General features: G+C 45.8%; 1 protein-coding gene across 6 annotated transcripts in view; it reads right to left on the reverse strand.

Moving 5' to 3' along the window:
- Positions 1–21,933, reverse strand: part of LOC141141040 (uncharacterized) — a 100,899-nt gene that overhangs the window by 67,498 nt on the left and 11,468 nt on the right. For 5 of the 6 annotated variants that reach the window (XM_073628704.1, XM_073628707.1, XM_073628709.1 and 2 more), the window contains exons 2-3: positions 11,619–11,759; positions 3,877–4,011 (exon numbers count right to left, since the gene is read on the reverse strand). In XM_073628704.1, the coding sequence (XP_073484805.1) occupies positions 3,877–4,011; positions 11,619–11,759 (276 nt within the window). The remainder of the gene's footprint in view (positions 1–3,876; positions 4,012–11,618; positions 11,760–21,933) is intronic. The other variant, XM_073628706.1, reaches the window with a different exon arrangement.

The raw sequence follows: 21,933 nt of genomic DNA on the forward strand, positions 1-21,933 counted from the left end.
AGTGCTGAGTACAGGAGAGAGCAGAGTGTGAGTGCTGAGTACAGGAGAGATCAGAGTGTGAGTTCTGAGTACAGGAGAGAGCAGAGTGTGAGTGCTGAGTACAGGAGAGAGCAGAGTGTGAGTGCCGAGTACAGGAGAGAGCTGAGTGTGAGTGCCGAGTACAGGAGAGAGCAGAGTGTGAGTGCTGAGTACAGGAGAGAGCAGAGTGTGAGTGCCGAGTACAGGAGAGAGCTGAGTGTAAGTGCTGAGTACAGGAGAGAGCAGAGTGTGAGTTCTGAGTACAGGAGAGAGCAGAGTGTGAGTGCCGAGTACAGGAGAGAGCAGAGTGTGAGTGCCGAGCACAGGAGAGAGCTGAGTGTGAGTGCCGAATACAGGAGAGAGCAGAGTGTGAGTGCTGAGTACAGGAGAGAGCAGAGTGTGAGTGCCGAGTACAGGAGAGAGCTGAGTGTAAGTGCTGAGTACAGGAGAGAGCAGAGTGTGAGTTCTGAGTACAGGAGAGAGCAGAGTGTGAGTGCCGAGTACAGGAGAGAGCAGAGTGTGAGTGCCGAGTACAGGAGAGAGCTGAGTGTGAGTGCTGAGTACAGGAGAGAGCAGAGTGTGAGTGCTGAGTACAGGAGAGAGCAGAGTGTGAGTTCTGAGTACAGGAGAGAGCAGAGTGTGAGTGCCGAGTACAGGAGAGAGCAGAGTGTGAGTGCTGAGTACAGGAGAGAGCAGAGTGTTAGTGCTGAGTACGGGAGAGAGCAGAGTGTGAGTTCTGAGTTCAGGAGAGAGCAGAGTGTGAGTGCCGAGTATAGGAGAGAGCAGAGTGTGAGTTCTGAGTACAGGAGAGAGCAGAGTGTGAGTGCTGAGTACAGGACAGAGAGCTGAGTGTGAGTGCCGAGTATAGGAGAGATCAGAGTGTGAGTTCTGAGTACAGGAGAGAGCAGAGTGTGAGTGCTGAGTACAGGAGAGAGCAGAGTGTGAGTGCCGAGTACAGGAGAGAGCTGAGTGTGAGTGCCGAGTACAGGAGAGAGCAGAGTGTGAGTGCTGAGTACAGGAGAGAGCAGAGTGTGAGTGCCGAGTACAGGAGAGAGCTGAGTGTAAGTGCTGAGTACAGGAGAGAGCAGAGTGTGAGTGCTGAGTACAGGAGAGAGCAGAGTGTGAGTGCCGAGTACAGGAGAGAGCTGAGTGTAAGTGCTGAGTACAGGAGAGAGCAGAGTGTGAGTTCTGAGTACAGGAGAGAGCAGAGTGTGAGTGCCGAGTACAGGAGAGAGCAGAGTGTGAGTGCCGAGTACAGGAGAGAGCTGAGTGTGAGTGCCGAATACAGGAGAGAGCAGAGTGTGAGTGCTGAGTACAGGAGAGAGCAGAGTGTGAGTGCCGAGTACAGGAGAGAGCTGAGTGTAAGTGCTGAGTACAGGAGAGAGCAGAGTGTGAGTTCTGAGTACAGGAGAGAGCAGAGTGTGAGTGCCGAGTACAGGAGAGAGCAGAGTGTGAGTGCCGAGTACAGGAGAGAGCTGAGTGTGAGTGCTGAGTACAGGAGAGAGCAGAGTGTGAGTGCTGAGTACAGGAGAGAGCAGAGTGTGAGTTCTGAGTACAGGAGAGAGCAGAGTGTGAGTGCCGAGTACAGGAGAGAGCAGAGTGTGAGCATTTTGTCATGTTACAACCAAAAACGTAAATGTATTTTATTGGGATTTTATGTGATAGACCAACACAATGTGGCACATAATTGTGAAGTGGAAGGAAAATGATAAATGGTTTTCAATTTTTTTTTACAAATAAATATCTGAAAAGTGTGGCCTGCATTTGTATTCAGCCCTATAGATGGGCTCAGGCGTGTTCAAAATCTCACGTGCCGATCCCGCCAGGAAGCCGACACTGCACACGGCTAATCACAGGCAGTGAGACATTTTCCAGTTTGCAGCTGCAGACAGCGGGAAATCTCACTGCCTGTGATTAGCCGTGTGCAGTGTCGGCTTCCTGGCGGGATCGTCACGTGGGATTTTGAACACGCCCGAGCCCATCTCTAGTCAGTCTCCTTTACTCTGATACCTAAAATCTAATGGAACCAATTGCCTTCAGAAGTCACCTAATTAGTAAATAGAGTCCACCTGTGTGTAATTTTAATCTCTGTATAAATACAGCTGTTCTGTGAAGCCCTCAGAGGTTTGTTAGAGAACCTTAGTGAACAAACAGTATCATGAAGGATAAGGAACACACCAGACAGGTCGGGGATAAAGTTGTGGAGAAGTATAAAGCAGGGTTAGGTTATAAAAAAATATCCCAAGCTTTGAACATCTCACAGAGCACTGTTCAATCCATCATCCGAAAATGGAAAGAGTATGGCACAACTGCAAACCTACCAAGACATGACCGTCCACCTAAACTGACCAGCCGGGCAAGGAGAGCATTCATCAGAGAAGAGCCAAGAGGTCCATGGTAACTCTGGAGGAGCTGCAGAGATCCACAGCTCAGGTGGGAGAATCTGTCCACAGGACAACTATTAGTCGTGTTCTCCACAAATCTGGTCTTTATAGAAGAGTGACAAGAAGAAAGACATTGGTGAAAGAAAGTCATAAGAAGTCCTGTTTGCAGTTTGTGAGAAGCCATGTGGAGGACACAGCAAACATGTGAAAGAAGGTGCTCTGGTCAGATGAGACCAAAATTCAACTTTTTGGCCTAAAAGCAAAACGCTATGTGTGGCAGAAAACTAACACTGCACATCACCCTGAACACACCATCCCCACCGTGAAACATGGTGGTGGCAGCATCATGTGGTGGGGATGCTTTTCTTCAGCAGGAACAGGGAAGCTGGTCAGAGTTGATGGGAAGATGGATGGAGCCAAATACGGGGCAATCTTATGCCGCGTACACACGATCGGACTTTACGGCATACTTAGTCCGGCGTACTGGATTTCGTCAGACAATTCGATCGTGTGTGGGCTCCAGTGGATTTTGTTTTCTCAAAAGTTTGACGGACTTAGATTTGAAACATGTTTCAAATCTATGCGACGAACTCGAGTCCAGTTGAAAAGTCCGCTAGTCTGTATGCTAGTCCGACGGACAAAAACCCACGCTAGGGCAGCTATTGGCTACTGGCTATGAACTTCCTTGTTTTAGTCCGGTGTACGTCATCACGTACGAATCCGTCGGACTTTGGTTGATCGTGTGTAGGCAAGTCTGATCATTCGGAAAGTCCGTCATAAAGTCCGTCGAAAAGTCCGCCGTGCAAAGTATGCCGTAAAGTCCGCTCGTGTGTACGCGGCATTAGAAGAAAACCTGTTAGAGTCTGCAAAAGACTTGAGACTGGGTCACCTTCCAGCAGGACAACGACCCGAAACATCCAGCCAGAGCTACAATGGAATGGTTTAGATCAAAGCATATTCATGTGTTAGAATGGCCCAGTCACAGTCCAGACCTAAATCCAATTGAGAATCTGTGGCAAGACTTGAAAATTGATGTTCACAGACGCTCTCCATCCAATCTGACAGAGCTTGAGATATTTTGCAAAGAAGAATGGGCAAAAATGTCCCTCTCTAGATGTGCAAAGCTGGTAGAGACATCCCCAAAAAGACTTGCAGCTGTAATTGCAGAGAAAGGCGGTTCTACAAAGTATTGACTCCGGGGGGCGCCATACAAATGCCCCCCCCCCCCCCCACACTTTTCACATATTTATTTGTAAAATAATTTTGAAAACCATTTATCATTTTACTGCCACTTTGTGTTGGTCCATCACATAAAATCCCAATAAAATACATTTACGTTTTTTGGTTGTAACATGAGAAAATGTGGAAAATCTCAAGGGGTATGAATACTTTTTTAAAGCACTGTAGGAGAGAGCAGAGTGTGAGCACTGACTATAGTGTACAGAGCGGTAATAACAGAAGAATGCGTTGTCACCTGATTCAGCTTCATCATGGTCACCTCGAAGCTCCTGATGTCTCCTTGTATAGATCGGGCGCTCTGCTCCGGTGGGGGAAAAACCTCATACTGGCCCCCCAGATCCTGCAGCTTCTCCCGGACCCAGCTCTCCGCCTGGAGGAGATTGGTGACAGTGAGAAGAGATTCAGGGAGAAGACAATGCAACTAAAACAGAAAACTTCACCTGCAACAATGTAACACTTTATTATCGATCTCACTGCTCAGTCACCCCTCACTGTCCTATGGGAAGTGTACTGACACCCATATAACCGACTCACCCCCTCATACTGACACCCATATAACCGACTCACCCCCTCATACTGACACCCATATAACCGACTCACCCCCTCATACTGACACCCATATAACCGACTCACCCCCTCATACTGACACCCATATAACCGACTCACCCCCCCTCATACTGACACCCATATAACCGACTCACCCCCCCTCATACTGACACCCATATAACCGACTCACCCCCCCTCATACTGACACCCATATAACCGACTCACCCCCCCTTATACTGACAACCATATAACTGACTCACCCCCATGTACTGACACCTATATAACTGACTCACACCCTCATACTGACACCCATATAACTGACTCACACCCTTATACTGACACACATATAACTGACTCACCCACTTGTACTGACACCTATATAACTGACTCACACCCTCTTACTGACACCCATATAACTGACTCACCCCCTCATACTGACACCCATATAACCGACTCATCCCCTCATACTGACACCCATATAACTGACTCACCCCCTCATACTGACACCCATATAACCGACTCATCCCCTCTTACTGACACCCATATAACTGACTCACACCCTCTTACTGACACCCATATAACTGACTCACACCCTTATACTGACACCCATATAACTGACTCACACCCTCTTACTGACACCCATATAACTGACTCACACCCTTATACTGACACCCATATAACTGACTCACCCCCATGTACTGACACACATATAACTGACTCACCCACTTGTACTGACACCTATATAACTGACTCACACCCTCTTACTGACACCCATATAACTGACTCACCCCCTCTTACTGACACCCATATAACTGACTCACCCCCTCATACTGACACCCATATAACTGACTCACACCCTCTTACTGACACCCATATAACTGACTCACACCCTCTTACTGACACCCATATAACTGACTCACACCCTCTTACTGACACCCATATAACTGACTCACCCACTTGTACTGACACCCATATAACTGACTCACCCCCTCTTACTGACACCCATATAACTGACTCACCCCCTCATACTGACACCTATATAACTGACTCACCCCTTTGTACTGACACCCATATAACTGACTCGCCCCCATGTAGTGACACCCATATAACTGACTCACCCCCATGTAGTGACACCCATATAACCGACTCACCCCCATGTAGTGACACCCATATAACCGACTTACCCCCTCATACTGACACCCATATAACTGACTCACCCCCATGTACTGACACCCATATAACTGACTCACCCCCATGTACTGACACCCATATAACTGACTCACCCCCTCATACTGACACCCATATAACCGACTCACCCCCATGTACTGACACCCATATAACTGACTCACCCCCATGTACTGACACCCATATAACTGACTCGCCCCCATGTAGTGACACCCATATAACCGACTCACCCCCATGTAGTGACACCCATATAACCGACTTACCCCCTCATACTGACACCCATATAACTGACTCACCCCCATGTACTGACACCCATATAACTGACTCACCCCCATGTACTGACACCCATATAACTGACTCACCCCCTCATACTGACACCCATATAACCGACTCACCCCCATGTACTGACACCCATATAACTGACTCACCCCCATGTACTGACACCCATATAACTGACTCACCCCCATGTACTGACACCCATATAACTGACTCACCCCCTCATACTGACACCCATATAACCGACTCACCCCCATGTACTGACACCCATATAACTGACTCACCCCCATGTACTGACACCCATATAACTGACTCACCCCCATGTACTGACACCCATATAACTGACTCACCCCCTCATACTGACAAACATATAACCGACTCACCCCCATGTAGTGACACCCATATAACCGACTCACCCCCATGTAGTGACACCCATATAACCGACTCACCCCCTCATACTGACACCCATATAACTGACTCACCCCCTCATACTGACACCCATATAACTGACTCACACCCATGTAGTGACACGAGCCGCTCTGAGCAGCAGACGGAGAGGAGAGGACAGTGGGGCAAATGCCAGCTGTGGCCCCAGGCACATAAGCTTCTTCTTCCATGGTGACAAGGGCCCAGTTGCTATATAATCAATGACTGTCTACAGGGGTCAAACTAGAAATGTCAGTGCTGGGGGCGGAGTCTGCTGTCACTATTATATGCTAATGAGGTTGGAAGGGTGCAGGAGAGGGCAGCCCTGGACAGGCATTGGCCCCGTTATGAGTGTCAGATCACAAGAATGGGGAGGGGCCTCAGTCTGTCTAATCTAAAGTGGTGTTCTGCTTTAATTATTACAGAGTTATGTTCAGAGTTTTTAATTTTTATATGTCATCCTCATGCAAATGGTCTTATCAGATCTTCAGAAGAGGAGAATAACCACTTGCCTACCGGGGCACTTAAACCCCCTTCCTGCCCAGGCCAATTTTCAGCTTTCAGCGCTGTCACTCCTTGAATGACGATTGCGAGGTCATGCAACACTGTACCCATATGAACTTTTTATCATTTTTTTCACACAAATATAGCTTTCTGTTGGTGGTATTTAATCACTGCTGGGTTTTTTGTTTTTTTGGTAAAAAAAAAAAACGGTTTCATAGTTTGTTATAAAATTTTAAAAATAGATCATTTTTCTCCTTCACTGATGGGCACTGATAGGCTACACTGATAGGCTGCACTGATGGGCACTGATAAGGCGCCACTGATGGGGCAGCACTGATGGACACTTATGAGGTGCCACTGATGGGCACTGATAAGTGACACTTAGAGGTGGCACTGATGGTTGGCACTGAAGGACACTGATAGGCGGCACTGATAGGTGGCACTGATGTGCACTAATGGGTGGCACTGATGGGCACTGGTAGGCACTGCTAGGTGACACTGATAGGCAGCGCTGATCGGTGGCACAGATGATGGGCATTGATTGGCAGCACTGGTGGGCATTGATAGGTGGCACTAGTGGGCAAAGGTAGGTGGCACTGTGGGCACTGGTAGGTGGCACTGGTGAATACTGATAGGTGGCACTGGTGGGCAAAGGTAGGTGGCACTGGTGGGGACTGGCAGTTGGCACTGGTGGGCACCGATAAGGCAGCAGTGGCTCTCTGTGTGAGGGATCGATGTCCCTCTGACAGAAGCTGGTGATCGGTGAGAGGCAAAAAAAAAACCCATTACCAATCTTCTGTTCACATCATTGGCTGACAGCTGATCACATGGTAAGGCGCCGGGATCAGATTTGTGATCAGCCGAGTCTCATTGACTCATTAATCACGGAGAGTGCCGCGAGCGCCCCGCAGGGGGCGCACAGGCAGTTCATGCACAGAAGGACGTCTTTTGACGCCTTTCCTGTAATTAAGGCCCGCAGCACTGTTGCCATCATTCGGCTATAGCGCGGGCGGAAGGTGGTTAAGGGTGAATATGATCAACATGTACAATCACATAAGGGGTCCATATAGTGAACTTGGTGTTAAGTTATTCACTTTAAGGTCATCACAGAGGACAAGGGGGGCACTCTTTACATCTGGAGGAAAAAGAGATTTCATCTCCAAATACGGAAAGATTTCTTCACAGTAAGAGCTGTGATAATGTGGAATAGACTCCCTCCAGAGGTGGTTCTGGACAGCTCAGTAGATTGCTTTAAGAAAGGCCTGGATTCTTTCCTAAATGTACAGAATATAACTGGGTACTGACATTTATAGGTAAAGTTGATCCGGGGAAAATCTGATCGCCTCTCAGGGGATCAGGAAGGAATTTTTTCCCCTGCTGTAGCAAATTGGATCATTGCCTTCCTCTGGATCAACTGTGGGTATAGGATTGTGTATTGGGATTGTATGTTTTTTTTTCCCCTTTTGTTGGTTGAACTAAATGGACTTATGTCATTTTTTAACCAGACTAACTATATTCATATTTGGCCTATTGATTGAATTATATACAATATGTACACAAGGCAGCTCTAATATTGCATGACATTCACAGGTCATTGTTCCTGTAGTGATTGTGCTTTACTGTTCCTCATATGTGAGTTTCTTTAATGGCCGGGGTGTTTCTAACTGTGCCGCAGCAAACTAATGACTGGCCAAAAGATGTATTCTAAAGCCGGCCATAAACGGTGCGATTTTCTTTCCTCCAGCCATGGGTTGCAAGAAAGAAAATCGCTTAAAACCCCATCAACAGAGTCAGTGTTGATGAGGGAATCCCTCCTGCGAAGCCATTGTGTTTCACCCGGGAGGGGTGCGGGGGGAGCCATCCCGGTTGGGGGAATACACGGTGATTATTGCTAGCGGCTATGGCTGCTGTCAATAATCGCATGAAAAATCCAACAGGCTGGTTGTACCCAAGTTGATCAATCAACTTGGGTACAATCAGTGATGGCTGGTGTTCTTTTTTTGGGGGGGGAGTAAACAGCCCCCCCCCCACTAGCAGCCAGTGGCACCTCCCTTCCGCTGTCTGCCGGTTGGTCCGGCAGACCCCATCTAAGCGGGTGGCGGGCAGAGGCTCTGTGTCCTCTCCTCCATCACATCGGCTTCCAGCATGCGGCTCCTCCCCTCCTCCTAGGCGTCCAATAGGATCGCCTGCCCTTTCAGCCAATCGGGTGACAGGTCTCAAAAACCCGCTTTCTGATTGGCCGGGAAGAGGATCAATGTTACAACAGCGATGATTCATTCGCTGTTGTAACACACCTGGGTGGGCTCCGTTCTCTGCGCCCCCCGAGCTCACCCTATTTCGAAGCCATTGTAATTCATGCATCCTGGTGTCCTGCAAGGGACCGGACGGACGGATGGATGGGGGGAGGGACGGCCAGCCCTGTGTATGATCAGCCTGCCCATACCCGGTTCAAATCTCGGACTGGCCGAGATTCGAACCGTCTATGGCCGGGTTCACACCTAGGCGTTTTTTTAGTGCGTTTTGCTTTTTTGCAGAAACGCACTACAGTCCATTTAAAATGGTGTCCTATGGGACACGTTTACATCTATGCTTTTTTTTCAGCCGCTGCGTTTTTGGAAAGTGTCAGGGACTTTTTTAAATGCAAATTGATACTTTTTTTGGTTCAATAGACTTCAATGGAGAAGCTGCAAAAAAAGCACATAGTGCGTTTTTGCCATGACTTTGCATTTATTAATCTGCCCAAAAAACAAATTGTTCAAGAAAAAAAAAAAGCATAAAAAAATACAAAACGCTTTAAAAAAAAAAGTCAAAAACGTGTGCAAAAAGCACTGCAGAAACCGATCAAAAGCAAACTGCATAGGTGTGAACCTAAAGGTCTCTGTATGTGTTACAATCTGACTATACAATCTCTGTACACTCAACTTGAGGTTTACCAATAAAATGTAATATGACAACCTACTTAATCAATCCAATCGATCTGTATTCAATCAGGCAGGCTCTTGCACTACATAGTTGTTGGTAGGCGATTGTACAATCAGATTGTATTGTGTATAGCTAGCCACACCACACTTCCCAACTCTTTGAGACGGGAACGAGGGACCCCTTTTAGCAAAAGTATGTAGGCATAGGACACGCCCCCTGCCACACCCCCTTAAAGGAGAATTAGGCTCTGTTTCCACTACTGCGAGTTGTTGTGCGGCTTGACACATGTGAAGTCGCATGACAAGTCAAAATCCATGTATTTCAATGGTCCCCGTTGTAATTGGTGCGACTCAAGTCGCAGCGACTCCAAAAAGGGTTTTTGTACTACTTTGTTCCCGACTTCGGTGCAACTTGTTCTCCCAATGGTTCTCACCAGTCGCGTGACATCGCATCAAAAATCGCATTGAAAAGTCGCACTGTGAATCACGCGACTTTGGGGTCGCAATAGTGGAAACCGAGCCTTTTACAAAAAAATGATTGGTTAAACCCACAAGGGACGCTACGCACACATGCTCTGCGCATGCGCCAATCGCTTTCACGCGTTGATTTTATTTTACTTCTGTTTGGAACTCCATTTTACTATTTTTATTGCCTGACTCGTACCTGGGTCTCTTCGTTTTACATGCAACATTGCATTTCTTTTTGTTAAAGTAACTTCACAAGGCATTATTGCACTATTGGAGTTTTTCTTTTCTTTTTTTTTTTTTGCATACAGTAAAGCCTTGGTTTGAGAGTAACTTGGTTTGAGAGCGTTTTCCAAGACATGCAAAATTTTAAAATAAACTTTACTTGATATACAAGTGATGTCTTGATATAAGAGTAGCGTCATGTCACAACTGAGTATAAAAGAGAAGAGAGGTGCCTCTAAGTGTAGCAATGTGGTTACATTTGATAAAGGTAAAACATTTAGCAACATATTGCTACACTTAGAGGCTCCTCTCTTCTCTTTTATACTCTGGAGCTCCTGCTGGATTTTGCTTCTAATCCCCTTGTGGAGGCTTCCATGTGTGGATGGACATTTTATGGTTACACAACCTATCACATTGTTATAATCTTTTTATATGGACTATAAACTGAAGGACTTATGAATAAATGGTTGCGGAACGAATCATTTGTTTCCATTATTTCTTTTGGGGAAATTCGCTTTGATATACAAGTGCTTTGGATTACAAGCATGTATCCGGAACGAATTATGCTCGCAATCCAAGGTTTTACTGTATTTGCATTTTTTGCTTGTAATTTTTGTTTTTTTGCATTATATTCACATGAATATTGTATATTAACTACAGTTCACATCTGCACCTTTTCTAGTTTGTATATTTGCATTTGATATTTTCTAGCGCTGCACTTTTTAATTACATAAACACACGAGTGCTTTTTTTTACCACCACTATTGCTTTGTATCAGCTTTTGAAATTTACAAATGCAGAAATTTAGAAATTGGATGAAAGGTTTAGCGCTGGAAAACACTTTTCGAAAGATAAAAAGTGCATTTTATATAAAACTATATAGATCAGACCAAAATGAGGGACAAATAAGGAGCAAAGAGGGACAAAGGGACGTTCCAAATCAGGGACCGTTCCTCGAAATCAGGGACAGTCCCTCAAAATCAGGGTCAGTTCCTCGAAATCAGGGACAGTTCCTCGAAATCAGGGACAGTTCCTCGAAATCAGGGTCAGTTCCTCGAAATCAGGGACAGTTCCTCGAAATCAGGGACAGTTCCTCGAAATCAGGGTCAGTTCCTCGAAATCAGGGACAGTTCCTCGAAATCAGGGACAGTTCCTCGAAATCAGAGTCAGTCCCTTGAAATCAGGGTCAGTCCCTCGAAATCAGGGACAGTTCCTCGAAATCAGGGACAGTTCCTCGAAATCAGAGTCAGTCCCTTGAAATCAGGGTCAGTTCCTCGAAATCAGGGACAGTTCCTCGAAATCAGGGTCAGTTCCTCGAAATCAGGGACAGTTCCTCGAAATCAGGGACAGTCCCTCGAAATCAGGGTCAGTTGGGAGCTATGGGTAATACACAACATAGCACAGAGCAGTAAAAAAGACCCGGTCCTACCTCTGATATATCCTGGCTGAGCTGGGCGATCTGCGGGGGGTCGTTGTGCACGGAGGGTCTTCTGCCCCCACCGCAAACACCACCAGTGGAGGGCGCTGTGCAGTCACTCCGGGGGGGAATGCTGGGAGATACCGGGCTCTGCTGGGGAAACACAACATCACAATCATTTATACAACCAGACCGTAAACCCCCCAACCAGCAAACAATGTCACCCCACCCCCCAAACCTCTAGAAGGGGAAAGGACTCTGCCGCCATGATTACTTTGGAATTATTTGTGGCGTTTAAAAATTAACAGAGCCACCAAATACCAAAGACACTCCCATCGACAGCAAGAAAATGTGAGCGGAACCATCCTGTTCATGGTGCTCAGCCAGGCAGGGGCAGATACATGCACCAAGGTCCCCTTTAAGAGCCCTTTCCCACCATACTGCACATAAAAATGCACTGGAAATCAGTGATGTAACTAGAACCTTGCAAGAAACCAGTAAGGGCCCCCCTGACCCCCAGCCGGGGGCCCTTCCCTTCAATCCCAGTGGCGGAACGCGAGGGCCCGGTCAACCGGTCAAGTGCAACCTTCGTGACCCTGGTAGTTCCACCACTGGTGCCAGTAGTTTTTTTATTTTTGTTATTTTATTTTTTATGTTTTTACAATATTATTTTTTAAATGATTGTTTACAAATTTTTTAGGAGCCCCATTGGGCGGGCTTTGGTGAAATATCAGGGGGTCCAAACAGACCTCTGATGTTCCACCTTTGAGACAGAGAAAGGGAATGAGGACACAGTCCTCAATCTCCTTCTCTGCAGCCTCAGCTGCACAGAATGAATGGACAGGAATAGCTCTGTACAGAGCTTCCAATTCATTCACAACCCAAAGCATAGTAAACAGTTTATTATGCTTCAGTTATGAATTGACAGAGTCAGTGATTGGCACGGATCACTGACCAGTGGCGGCTGGTGCTCCATTTTTTGAGGGGGGTGGCAAACAAACTCCCCAAGCCACCCCCACCCCTCCCCCCCCCCACGCTCACCAGCCCCGCACTTACCCTGTCAAGGTTGCGAGCAGCTTCCCCGGCTTCTCCACCAGGCCAATCTGGTCGCTTTTCCTCCCAGCCAATCCGGTCTTAGGACCCGCGTCAAGTCCTGATTGGCTGGGAGGAAAAGCAGGAATGTTGATTCGCTAATGTTACAAGTGGTGGGCTAGGGGCGCAGTACGCCCAGAGCCCAGCCTTTTTGAAGCCAATTAGAGCCTCCGGCTCTAGTCATGTGCTTAAAAAAAAAATTAAAAGAACCTTGTAGATTGTTATGCGTCTGGCGCTCCACATGGAGATTAGGGGCCGGCGCATAGAGATTAGGGGGGTGGTGCCCCTGCACCCCTTATGGACCGGCCGCCGCTGTCACTGACAAAATGACACGTTTACTGGCCCCTTCCCTGTTCTCCATCCTGAAGGGGGCGGCCAAGAGGCTGGGGAGCACATGGGGGGGGGGCAACAGAAAATATAGGCAGATTGGGCGAAGTTGGCTGCATATAAACAAATCGATCTCTCCTCTTCTGCATTTCCAGCATGGGTGTACCTACAGGGGTTGCATGGGTCCCAGTTGCGACCCAGTTCCATGCTGCAGGGGGCCAGTGCGAGCCCCCTGTACATCTGTATAGAAGGAGTGGCGGCATGTGGAAGAACTGATCTGTCCTCTTTCCTCCTGCAGCCGCTGAATGCCCGCTTCTCCTCTTCTGTCTCTTGAAGGCATTTAGCGGCTGCAGGAGGAAAATGGAGACATAAGTTCTTCTATATGCAGCCACCCCGCCACTCCTCCTATCCAGCTTCACTCTGCTGCCGCCCCCACCACTCCTCCTATCCAGCTTCCCTCTGCTGCTGCCCCCACCACTCCTCCTATCCAGCTTCCTTCTGCTGCCGCCCCCACCACTCCTCCTATCCAGGCATACGGGGGGGGGGCACACTGGGCTCCTGCAGCATGCGGTCGTGTCGCAAATTGCCACCCCTGTAGGTACGCCCCTGATGGAAATGCCTGTGCATAGCTCCCAACTGTCCCTGATTTGGAGGGACTGTCCCTGATTTGGAGCAATGTCCCTCTGTCCCTCTTTGCCCCTCATATGTCCCTCATTTGTGGATTTAATTAACATTTTTTTTGTTAATTCTCCTTTAAGGGGATGTGTCAGGGGGGGGGGTGTCCTATGCCTACATACGTTTGCAAGTAGGTGTCCCTCATTCCCATCTCAAAATGTTGGGAGGTGTGCCTGTGAAGTATTTTGCATTCGCATGCATGTTTTGAGCACGTTACCTTTAGTTTAGACATTGATCACCCACAACTTTATGACCACCCACCTAATATTGAGTAAGCCCCCCTTTTGCTTCCAAAACAGCCCTGACCCATGGAGGCATGGACTCCACTACACCTCAGAAGGTACGCTGTGGTGTCTGGCTCCAAGCTGTCAGTGGCAAATCCATTAAGTCCTGTAAGTTGGGAGGTGGGACCTCTATGGATCGGACTTGTTTTTTCCAGCACATCCTACAGATGCGCGATTGGATTGAGATCTGGAGGATTTTGAGGCCAAGTCACCACCTCAGACTCATTGTTGCGTTCCTCAAAAATTCTTGAACCATTTTTGCAGTGTGGTGGGGCGCATTATCCTGCTGAAAGAGGCCACTGCCATCAGGGAACACCGTTTCCATGAAGGGGTGGATATGGTCACCAACAATGTTCAGGTAGGTGGTACGTGTCATAGTGACATCCACATGAATGGGAGGAGCCAAGGTTTCCCAGCAGAATATTGCCCAAAGCATCACACTGCCTCCGCCAGCTTGCCTTCTTCCCATACCGCATCCTGGTGCCATCTCTTCCGCAGGTAAGCGACATACCCAGCTAAAAAAAACAACCAATGATTAATCAGAGCAGGCCACCTTCTTCCATTGCTCCGTGCTCCAGTTCTGATACTCATATGCCCATTGTAGGCACTTTTGGCTGTGGACACGGGTCAGCATGGGGCACCCTGACTGCTCTGCAGCTACACATCCCCCATACATAACAAACTGCGATGACCATTCCTTCTAATTTTAACGCATAAACTTCAGGGAAAACATGTTCACTTACTGCCTAATATATCCCTCTTTGAATGGTTATATTATAAAACCCCCTTTTTTTTAAATTTTGTTATATATATATTTTATTTTTTTTTGGGGGGGGGGGGGTTCTGGTATAGATGTTTGTGTGTGCATATGGGTAGCATGTGCGTATGGGTACACGTATGCACACATCCGTAGAGAAAAGATGTGTTGAATTATTGGCTCCGACATTACCCCAAAGAGAGAAGAAAAAAAGGGAAAAGGAAAGAAAGAGTCACAGGGGTATTGGGGACGAGTGGTTTTGAAGTACAAGAGATGGTGTTGTTACCTATGTAAAGAGAGTGGGTACACATGGATCGGGCACAATAATAGTACAATGTGGGTATAATAAGTGGGTATAATAATTACATATTAAATATGATGAGATAATGTAATTTGTGTTAGTGGGTAGGGGAAAGGAGAGAGAGAAGAGAAGTACCCTGTTTCCCCGAAAATAAGACCTAGCGTGATTGTCGGTGATGGCTGCAATATAAGCCCTACCCCCCAAATAAGCCCTACCCTGTTTCCCTGAAAATAAGCCCTACCCTAAAAAAAAGACCTACAAGGACTTTAACTAGGGCTTATTTGGGGGGTAGGGCTTATATTGCAGCCATCACCGACATTCACGCTAGATCTTATTTTCGGGGAAACAGGGTAATAGCTTTTATTATTAAATGATCACATTTTATTTTTGTTTTTTTTATTTTTTTTTAGGTATCAGTCAATTTAAATAGGCACGGTGGCAATGTAGCTCTTAGAGGCCCTTTTATATACCGGTAGATTTTTTTTTTTAAACTAAGTGCACAATACATTTTTGGATCATTATTTATTTTGCACGTGGTGGTATTTAGAGGCCTCCTCCATATATAAAGGAGAAAGGGAAGAGGAAAAAAAAAAGATAGGAATTTTTTTTTTTTTAATTTTCACACCAATAAATGCATAATAAAATGTGGGTTCTTCTCATTCCTCTCTTCCTTATTTTTCCCCTTTTTATTTTTTGGGGTTTGGTGACTCAAGTCAAGAAGATTCACCAATTTTTCACTGGGCATACCATCACTTAGGAGTTGATGTGATACAACTTCACTTTTTTTTTTTCTCATTGAATTAGGGGTGTAATGATTGATTGGTGCACTAACAGATATTAGGAACCTAAATAGCTAGGGAGGTTGGGGTCCTCAATTGGGGGGTGTCCAAGCAAATTCAACCGGTATAATATATTGCCTGTTAAGAGAGGAAGCGATTTTTTTCCCTCTTTATCCCCCCTTTTTCCCCCCCTTTTTTCTTTTTCTTTCTGAATAGAAAATTTTGAGATGGGTATATAGAGTTTTTGATATTATGTAAATGATGTATAAGGACACATGTCTTTGTTTTTAGTTGATTGTTAAGCTGAATTCTAATAAAATAAAATTTAATTATCAAAAAAAAAAATACATCCCTCTCACTTTCAGATGCAATTGTAATAAAATTATCAATGTTATTCTGTTTACCCATCAGAGGTCATAATGCTGTGGCCAGGGGCGTTGCTAGGTCTACAAAAGGTCTGGGGCTAGAGCCCATAGCAGCGTAGTAATGAAAATCATACGCTTGGGTGGGTATACACATGTATATACAGTAATATACGTGTGTGTGTGTGTGTATGTCCCCAGAGAGCCCCCCACTTACATCAGGGTCCCCAGAGAGCCCCCCACTTACATCAGGGTTCCCAGAGAGCCCCTCACTTACATCAGGGTCCCCAGAGAGCCCCCCCTTACATCAGGATCCCCAGAGAGTCCCCCTCCTTACATCAGGGTCCCCAGAGAGCCCCGCCTTACATCAGGGTCCCCAGAGAGCCCCCCTTACATCAGGGTCCCCAGAGAGTCCCCCTTACATCAGTGTCCCCAGAGAGCCCCCCTTACATCAGGGTCCCAAGAGAGCCCCCCTTACATCAGTGTCCCCAGAGAGCCCCCCTTACATCAGGGTCCCCAGAGAGCCTCCTCCTTACATCAGGGTTCCCAGAGAGCCCCCCTTACATTAGGGTCCCCAGAGAGCCCCCCTTACATCAGTGTCCCTAGAGAGCCCCCTTACATCAGTGTCCCCAGGGAGCCCCCCTTACATCAGGGTCCCCAGAGAGCCCCCTTACATCAGTGTCCCCAGGGAGCCCCCCTTACATCAGGGTCCCCAGAGAGCCCCCCTTACATCAGGGTCCCCAGAGAGCCTCCTCCTTACATCAGGGTTCCCAGAGAGCCCCCCTTACATTAGGGTCCCCAGAGAGCCTCCTCCTTACATCAGGGTTCCCAGAGAGCCTCCCTTACATTAGGGTCCCCAGAGAGCCCCCCTTAAATCAGGGTCCCCAGAGAGCCACCCCCTTACATCAGGGTCCCCAGAGAGCCTCCCCTCCCCCTGGGGACCCCTGAAGAGACTCGGGGCTATGGGCCCTAGATTCTGGGCTATAGCCCCAAAAGCCACCCCCTAGGGATGCCATTGGCTGTGGCTGATCGTTGTGTATCCATTCATTTGTGTTGCAGTGTGAATGAGGCATATAGACAATCATGTGCCCTTGCAGTGACATGCAAGTAACCAAGGCTGAAAAATGCAGGTCACTGGAACATGGTATGAACCAGCCCTCAGGGCTCATTTAAACTTGTGGTCAGGATTGGCGGTAAAAATAGGCGGCTGAACAAAGTTTTTACCACCACACCCTTTAAGTTGCAAAGGCAGCCAGACAGGGATTGTACACCCGCTGTGGCTGTGATCCCACTCACAATTTATTGTCGCGCAATTTTCACGTGATTCTGAGTGTCGCACACATGAATGGGAAGCCCTGCTGTATGTGCGTTTGAAGCTCCTGCTCCTTTTTTTTTTTTTAAACACACGTCCTGCCGACTGATTCTGTCTTAGCTACAATCGTGGCAGAATAATCACACTGCGTTTTGGGTGCATTTTTCTGTTAGATACAATGATATCATCAGTGTTTGTTGATGGATGACATGGGATCAGCAGAGCAGGAGACCCGATTCTTCTTTTCTGCAGTTCAGTACAACTCAGAGGTCCCCCCCACCTCATCAGACAGTAAAAGGAGAAGCAGAAGACTGATGAGCTCATCCCATTGTCACTCCACTCTCTCCTTCTATCAGCATGCTCCTTGCACTAAAACTCATTTGTTTGGCCCCTTGTGGTGTTTTCCAGTCTGAGCTTTGCTGTACAGGGCCTACAAGAGTCTCCTGGAATAATAATGTCTTTTATATCTGTCCGGAGTTCAGCTTTAATCTACATTGTTACAGCAGATACAATAGTTCTGACAATCCACATTCCAGTCTGCTGGAAGGGGACTATGGGCTCCCATGCACAGGAAAGGACTGGGGGAGGTACGGGGCAGCGAAGGGGTTAATTCTTGGGGCGCGCACATCCTGGGTGAGGCCGCTCCGCTCCCCATCTATGACACAAGAGGAGATGTGTTCAGAATATGAGTGGGGTCAGGGGTCAGACGCCCCCCCGGGGGGATATGAAAGGATCGATTCAGAACAAATTATGAAACAACAAAGACTGTTGGCTGTGTGCAGATACAGACAGAAAATCCCCCATATATACAGATATTTTATATATATATATACTGAATACACAGAATATCCCCCATATATACAGATATTATATATATATATATATATATATATATATATATATATATACTGAATACACAGGATATCCCCCATATATATACCCTGTTTCCCCGAAAATAAGACCTAGCGGGATTGTCGGTGATGGCTGCAATATAAGCCCTACCCTCCAAATAAGCCCTAGTTAAAGTCCTTGTAGGTCTTATTTTCAGGGTAGGTCTTATTTTCGGGGAAACAGGGTATATACTGAATACACAGAATATCCCCCATATATACAGATATTATATACATATATATTTATATATATATATATATATATATATATATATATATATATATATATATATATATACAGTATATACTGTATACACAGAATATCCCTCCATATATAGATATAAATAGTCATTGGCGTTCGCAGCCTATTGTATACGTGTGTATATCAGCAGAGCTGTGGGTGGTGTCAGTTTTTATTTTTATTATTTTTTCCAACTTTATTTTCTTAAATTATTTTTTTACAATATTACTTTTTATTATTTTTTTTACAATTTTTTTTTTGGCGCCCCATTGGGGGGGCTTTTGTGAAATATCAATGGTCTAAACAGACCCCTGATGTTTCACTTTTAAGACTTTTCCTTTTCATTCGCAAACATAGTTTACTATGCTTCAGGTAAGACTGAACACGGGAGTGATACACTCAGATCACTCGCTGTGTTCGTTCGGAAAAGGAAGGGGCCTTTTCCTGGAACATCCCCCCGCAGCAGATAACTGTCTGTGCTCACTGGTATCAGTTACATTGTTCCCAGCTATCTCTGAGGTCTACAGAACACCTCCCCCAGTCCTTGGCTAGGTTCACACTACTGATCACCGATAAATAAAAACTTTTTATTAATATTATTATTTATTATTAATTTTTTACATTCCATTCGTTATTTTGGATAATTCGTAACTTCGGATAAATTCATATTTCTTACGTTCACTAACAGCCCCGATTGAAAGGAAATTCCAATACCTATAATTTAATAGTTAGTTATTATTACTTAGTTAGTTATTCTTTCGAATTTTCGGATTTTCTTTCTTATTTTAGGATTTTAAAATTTTCGAATTTACAAATTTGCGATCATAACAAATGACCCGAAAAACGAAAAAAAAAAACAAAAAACGAATGAAATGAAAACGAACACATTTTTTGGGCAGTGCCCATGTCTACTGGTCTATTCCATAGAGCTCATCAGAGACTTTCCGGTCCTCCATGGGCTCTGTGATAAGCCAGCGGAACCGGGGAGGGGCGGAGATCCCGGAGAGGCAACAGCAGGCGGTTAAAGGGGGGAGGGGGCGACCGCTTCCGCCGCCTGTAAAAGCATTCCAGCAGCTAATTAGACGCTCGGATGGATTTTGCAAAAAAGCCAATCGCCACCTAAAAAAAGAAAAAAACAATAGCGGGATGAGGCCTGCAGCTGCTACTTGAAAGCCGTAATGTATACAGTATGTAGATGGTCTGATATATAGATATGGAGAATTGTTTCAAGTTTTATTTTGCATCTTTGTTGCGTGTGCTTCCTATTAAATAAAATCCTGTTTTCCCCTTTAACCACTTAAGGACCGAGCCTCTTTCTGAGATTTGTTGTTTAAAAACAGTTTTTTTTATTATAAAATTACTTAGAACCCCCAAACATTATACAGTTTTTTTTCTAACACCCTAGAGAATAAAATGGCGGTCGTTGCAATACTTTCTGTCACACCGTATTTGCGCAGCGGTCTTACAAGCGCACTTTTTTTGGAAAAAAGACACTTTTTTGAATTAAAAAATAAGACAACAGTAAAGTTAGCCCAATTTTTTTTTTTATATTGTGAAAGATAATGTTATGCCGAGTAAATTGATACCCAACATGTCACGCTTCAAAATTGCTCCCATTCGTGGAATGGCGACAAACTTTTATCCTTAAAAAATCTCCATAGCCGACGTTTAAAAAATTCTACAGGTTGCATGTTTTAAGTTACAGAGGAGGTCCAGGGCTAGAATTATTGCTCTCGCTCTACCGATAGCGGCAATACCTCACCTCATATGAAAACACCGTTTTCATATGCAGGCGCTACTCGCGCATGCATTCGCTTCTGCACGCGAGCTCGGCGAAAGGGGGCACGTTTAACATTTTTTAAAATGTTTTTCTTATTTAGTTTATCTTTCAATTTTTTATTTTTAAATTGTTCTTTAAAAAAAAAAAAGTCACTTTTATTCCTATTACAAGGAATGTAAACATCCCTTGTAATAGAAAAAAAGCATGACAAGGACATCTTAAATATGAGATGTGGGTTAAAAAAAACCTCAAATGTCATATTTACACTATAATGCAAAAAAAAAAAAAAAATAAAAAAAAAAAAAACATTTTGTCATTAAAAAAAAAAAAAATGGCCCTTTAAGAGCTTATGGGCGGAAGTGACGTTTTGACGTCGCTTCCGCCCTGCAATGGTATGGAGACGGGTGGGGACCATCTTCCCCTCACTCCTCTCCATACCCAGCAAGGACAAGGATCTGATCGCCTCCACTGCTACCGACGGCTCCGGTAAGCGGCGGAGGGCACCGGAGAGCGGCGGGAGGCTATAACAAAGATATCCCTCTTCAAAGTTAGGACGCATATCGGCGTGCAAAGTGGTTAATCGTCCTCTGTTATATTAGTGATGCTGATCTCCTGCAGCTTATTTGCAGCCACTTCCTGTCTACATGCATTCCAGCAATTTCTTGGCATTTCTCAGGTTTGGTGATGGTGACAACAATGGACCATGCCTGTCTTATATATGTTAAATCACCTCCATCAGAATCCTGTCACCCCATAACAGGAAGTGCCCTGAACAAGAACCTTCATGGCAGGATCACCAGGGTTTTTTTTTTTTTTAAAGAGAAAGCTGCAAATTTTAGAAGATTAAAGATGACTTTAAAAATGATGTTAACATGGGAGCGCTCAGATGAATTCAAAGTGATCGGGTCATCTTGTGTGTTATATAAACATTGTTTCTATGTACAGTGAGTAATATATACATGGGGAGCCATATTCATTTCATTCATAGCCGGGCTCTGCTTCATTTTCTGCTCCTCTTACCTCGTTGTGATTCCACCAGACCTGGGTCTGTCTGATTGAAAACAACAGGCTGTGCAGTCCCTAAGGATGTGAAACACTCAGTGCCATGACAAGGTTACCTAGAGCCCAGGGCAAACATGCCAAATTGCACCCCCCTCCCCCCCTCCCAAAGAGGTATGAGCATTACGTGTCAGCAAAAATCCCCCCCCCCCCAAAAAAAATGGGCACTAATCTGCATGATTACTCCCAAGGTAATTCTACATGTAAACAGTAAAAAAGGGAGGACAGACCATATTGGCCCCATAAAGAATGAGGAAGGACATCTGGTTACAAAGGATGGGGAGATGGTGAAAGTATTGAATTGATTCTTCTCCTCAGCCTTCATGAGGGAATTGGGGGGCTTCAGTAACCAAAACTGCAGTGTTTATCCTCAGGACACATCACAGGAAGCACCTCCATGGTTCACAGAGGACAGAATTAAAATTAGACCTGGGAAACTTAACATATATAATAAATCACCGGGACCAG

Source organism: Aquarana catesbeiana, linkage group LG04 (genome assembly GCF_042186555.1).
Source record: "Aquarana catesbeiana isolate 2022-GZ linkage group LG04, ASM4218655v1, whole genome shotgun sequence".
NCBI classification, from domain to species: domain Eukaryota; kingdom Metazoa; phylum Chordata; class Amphibia; order Anura; family Ranidae; genus Aquarana; species Aquarana catesbeiana.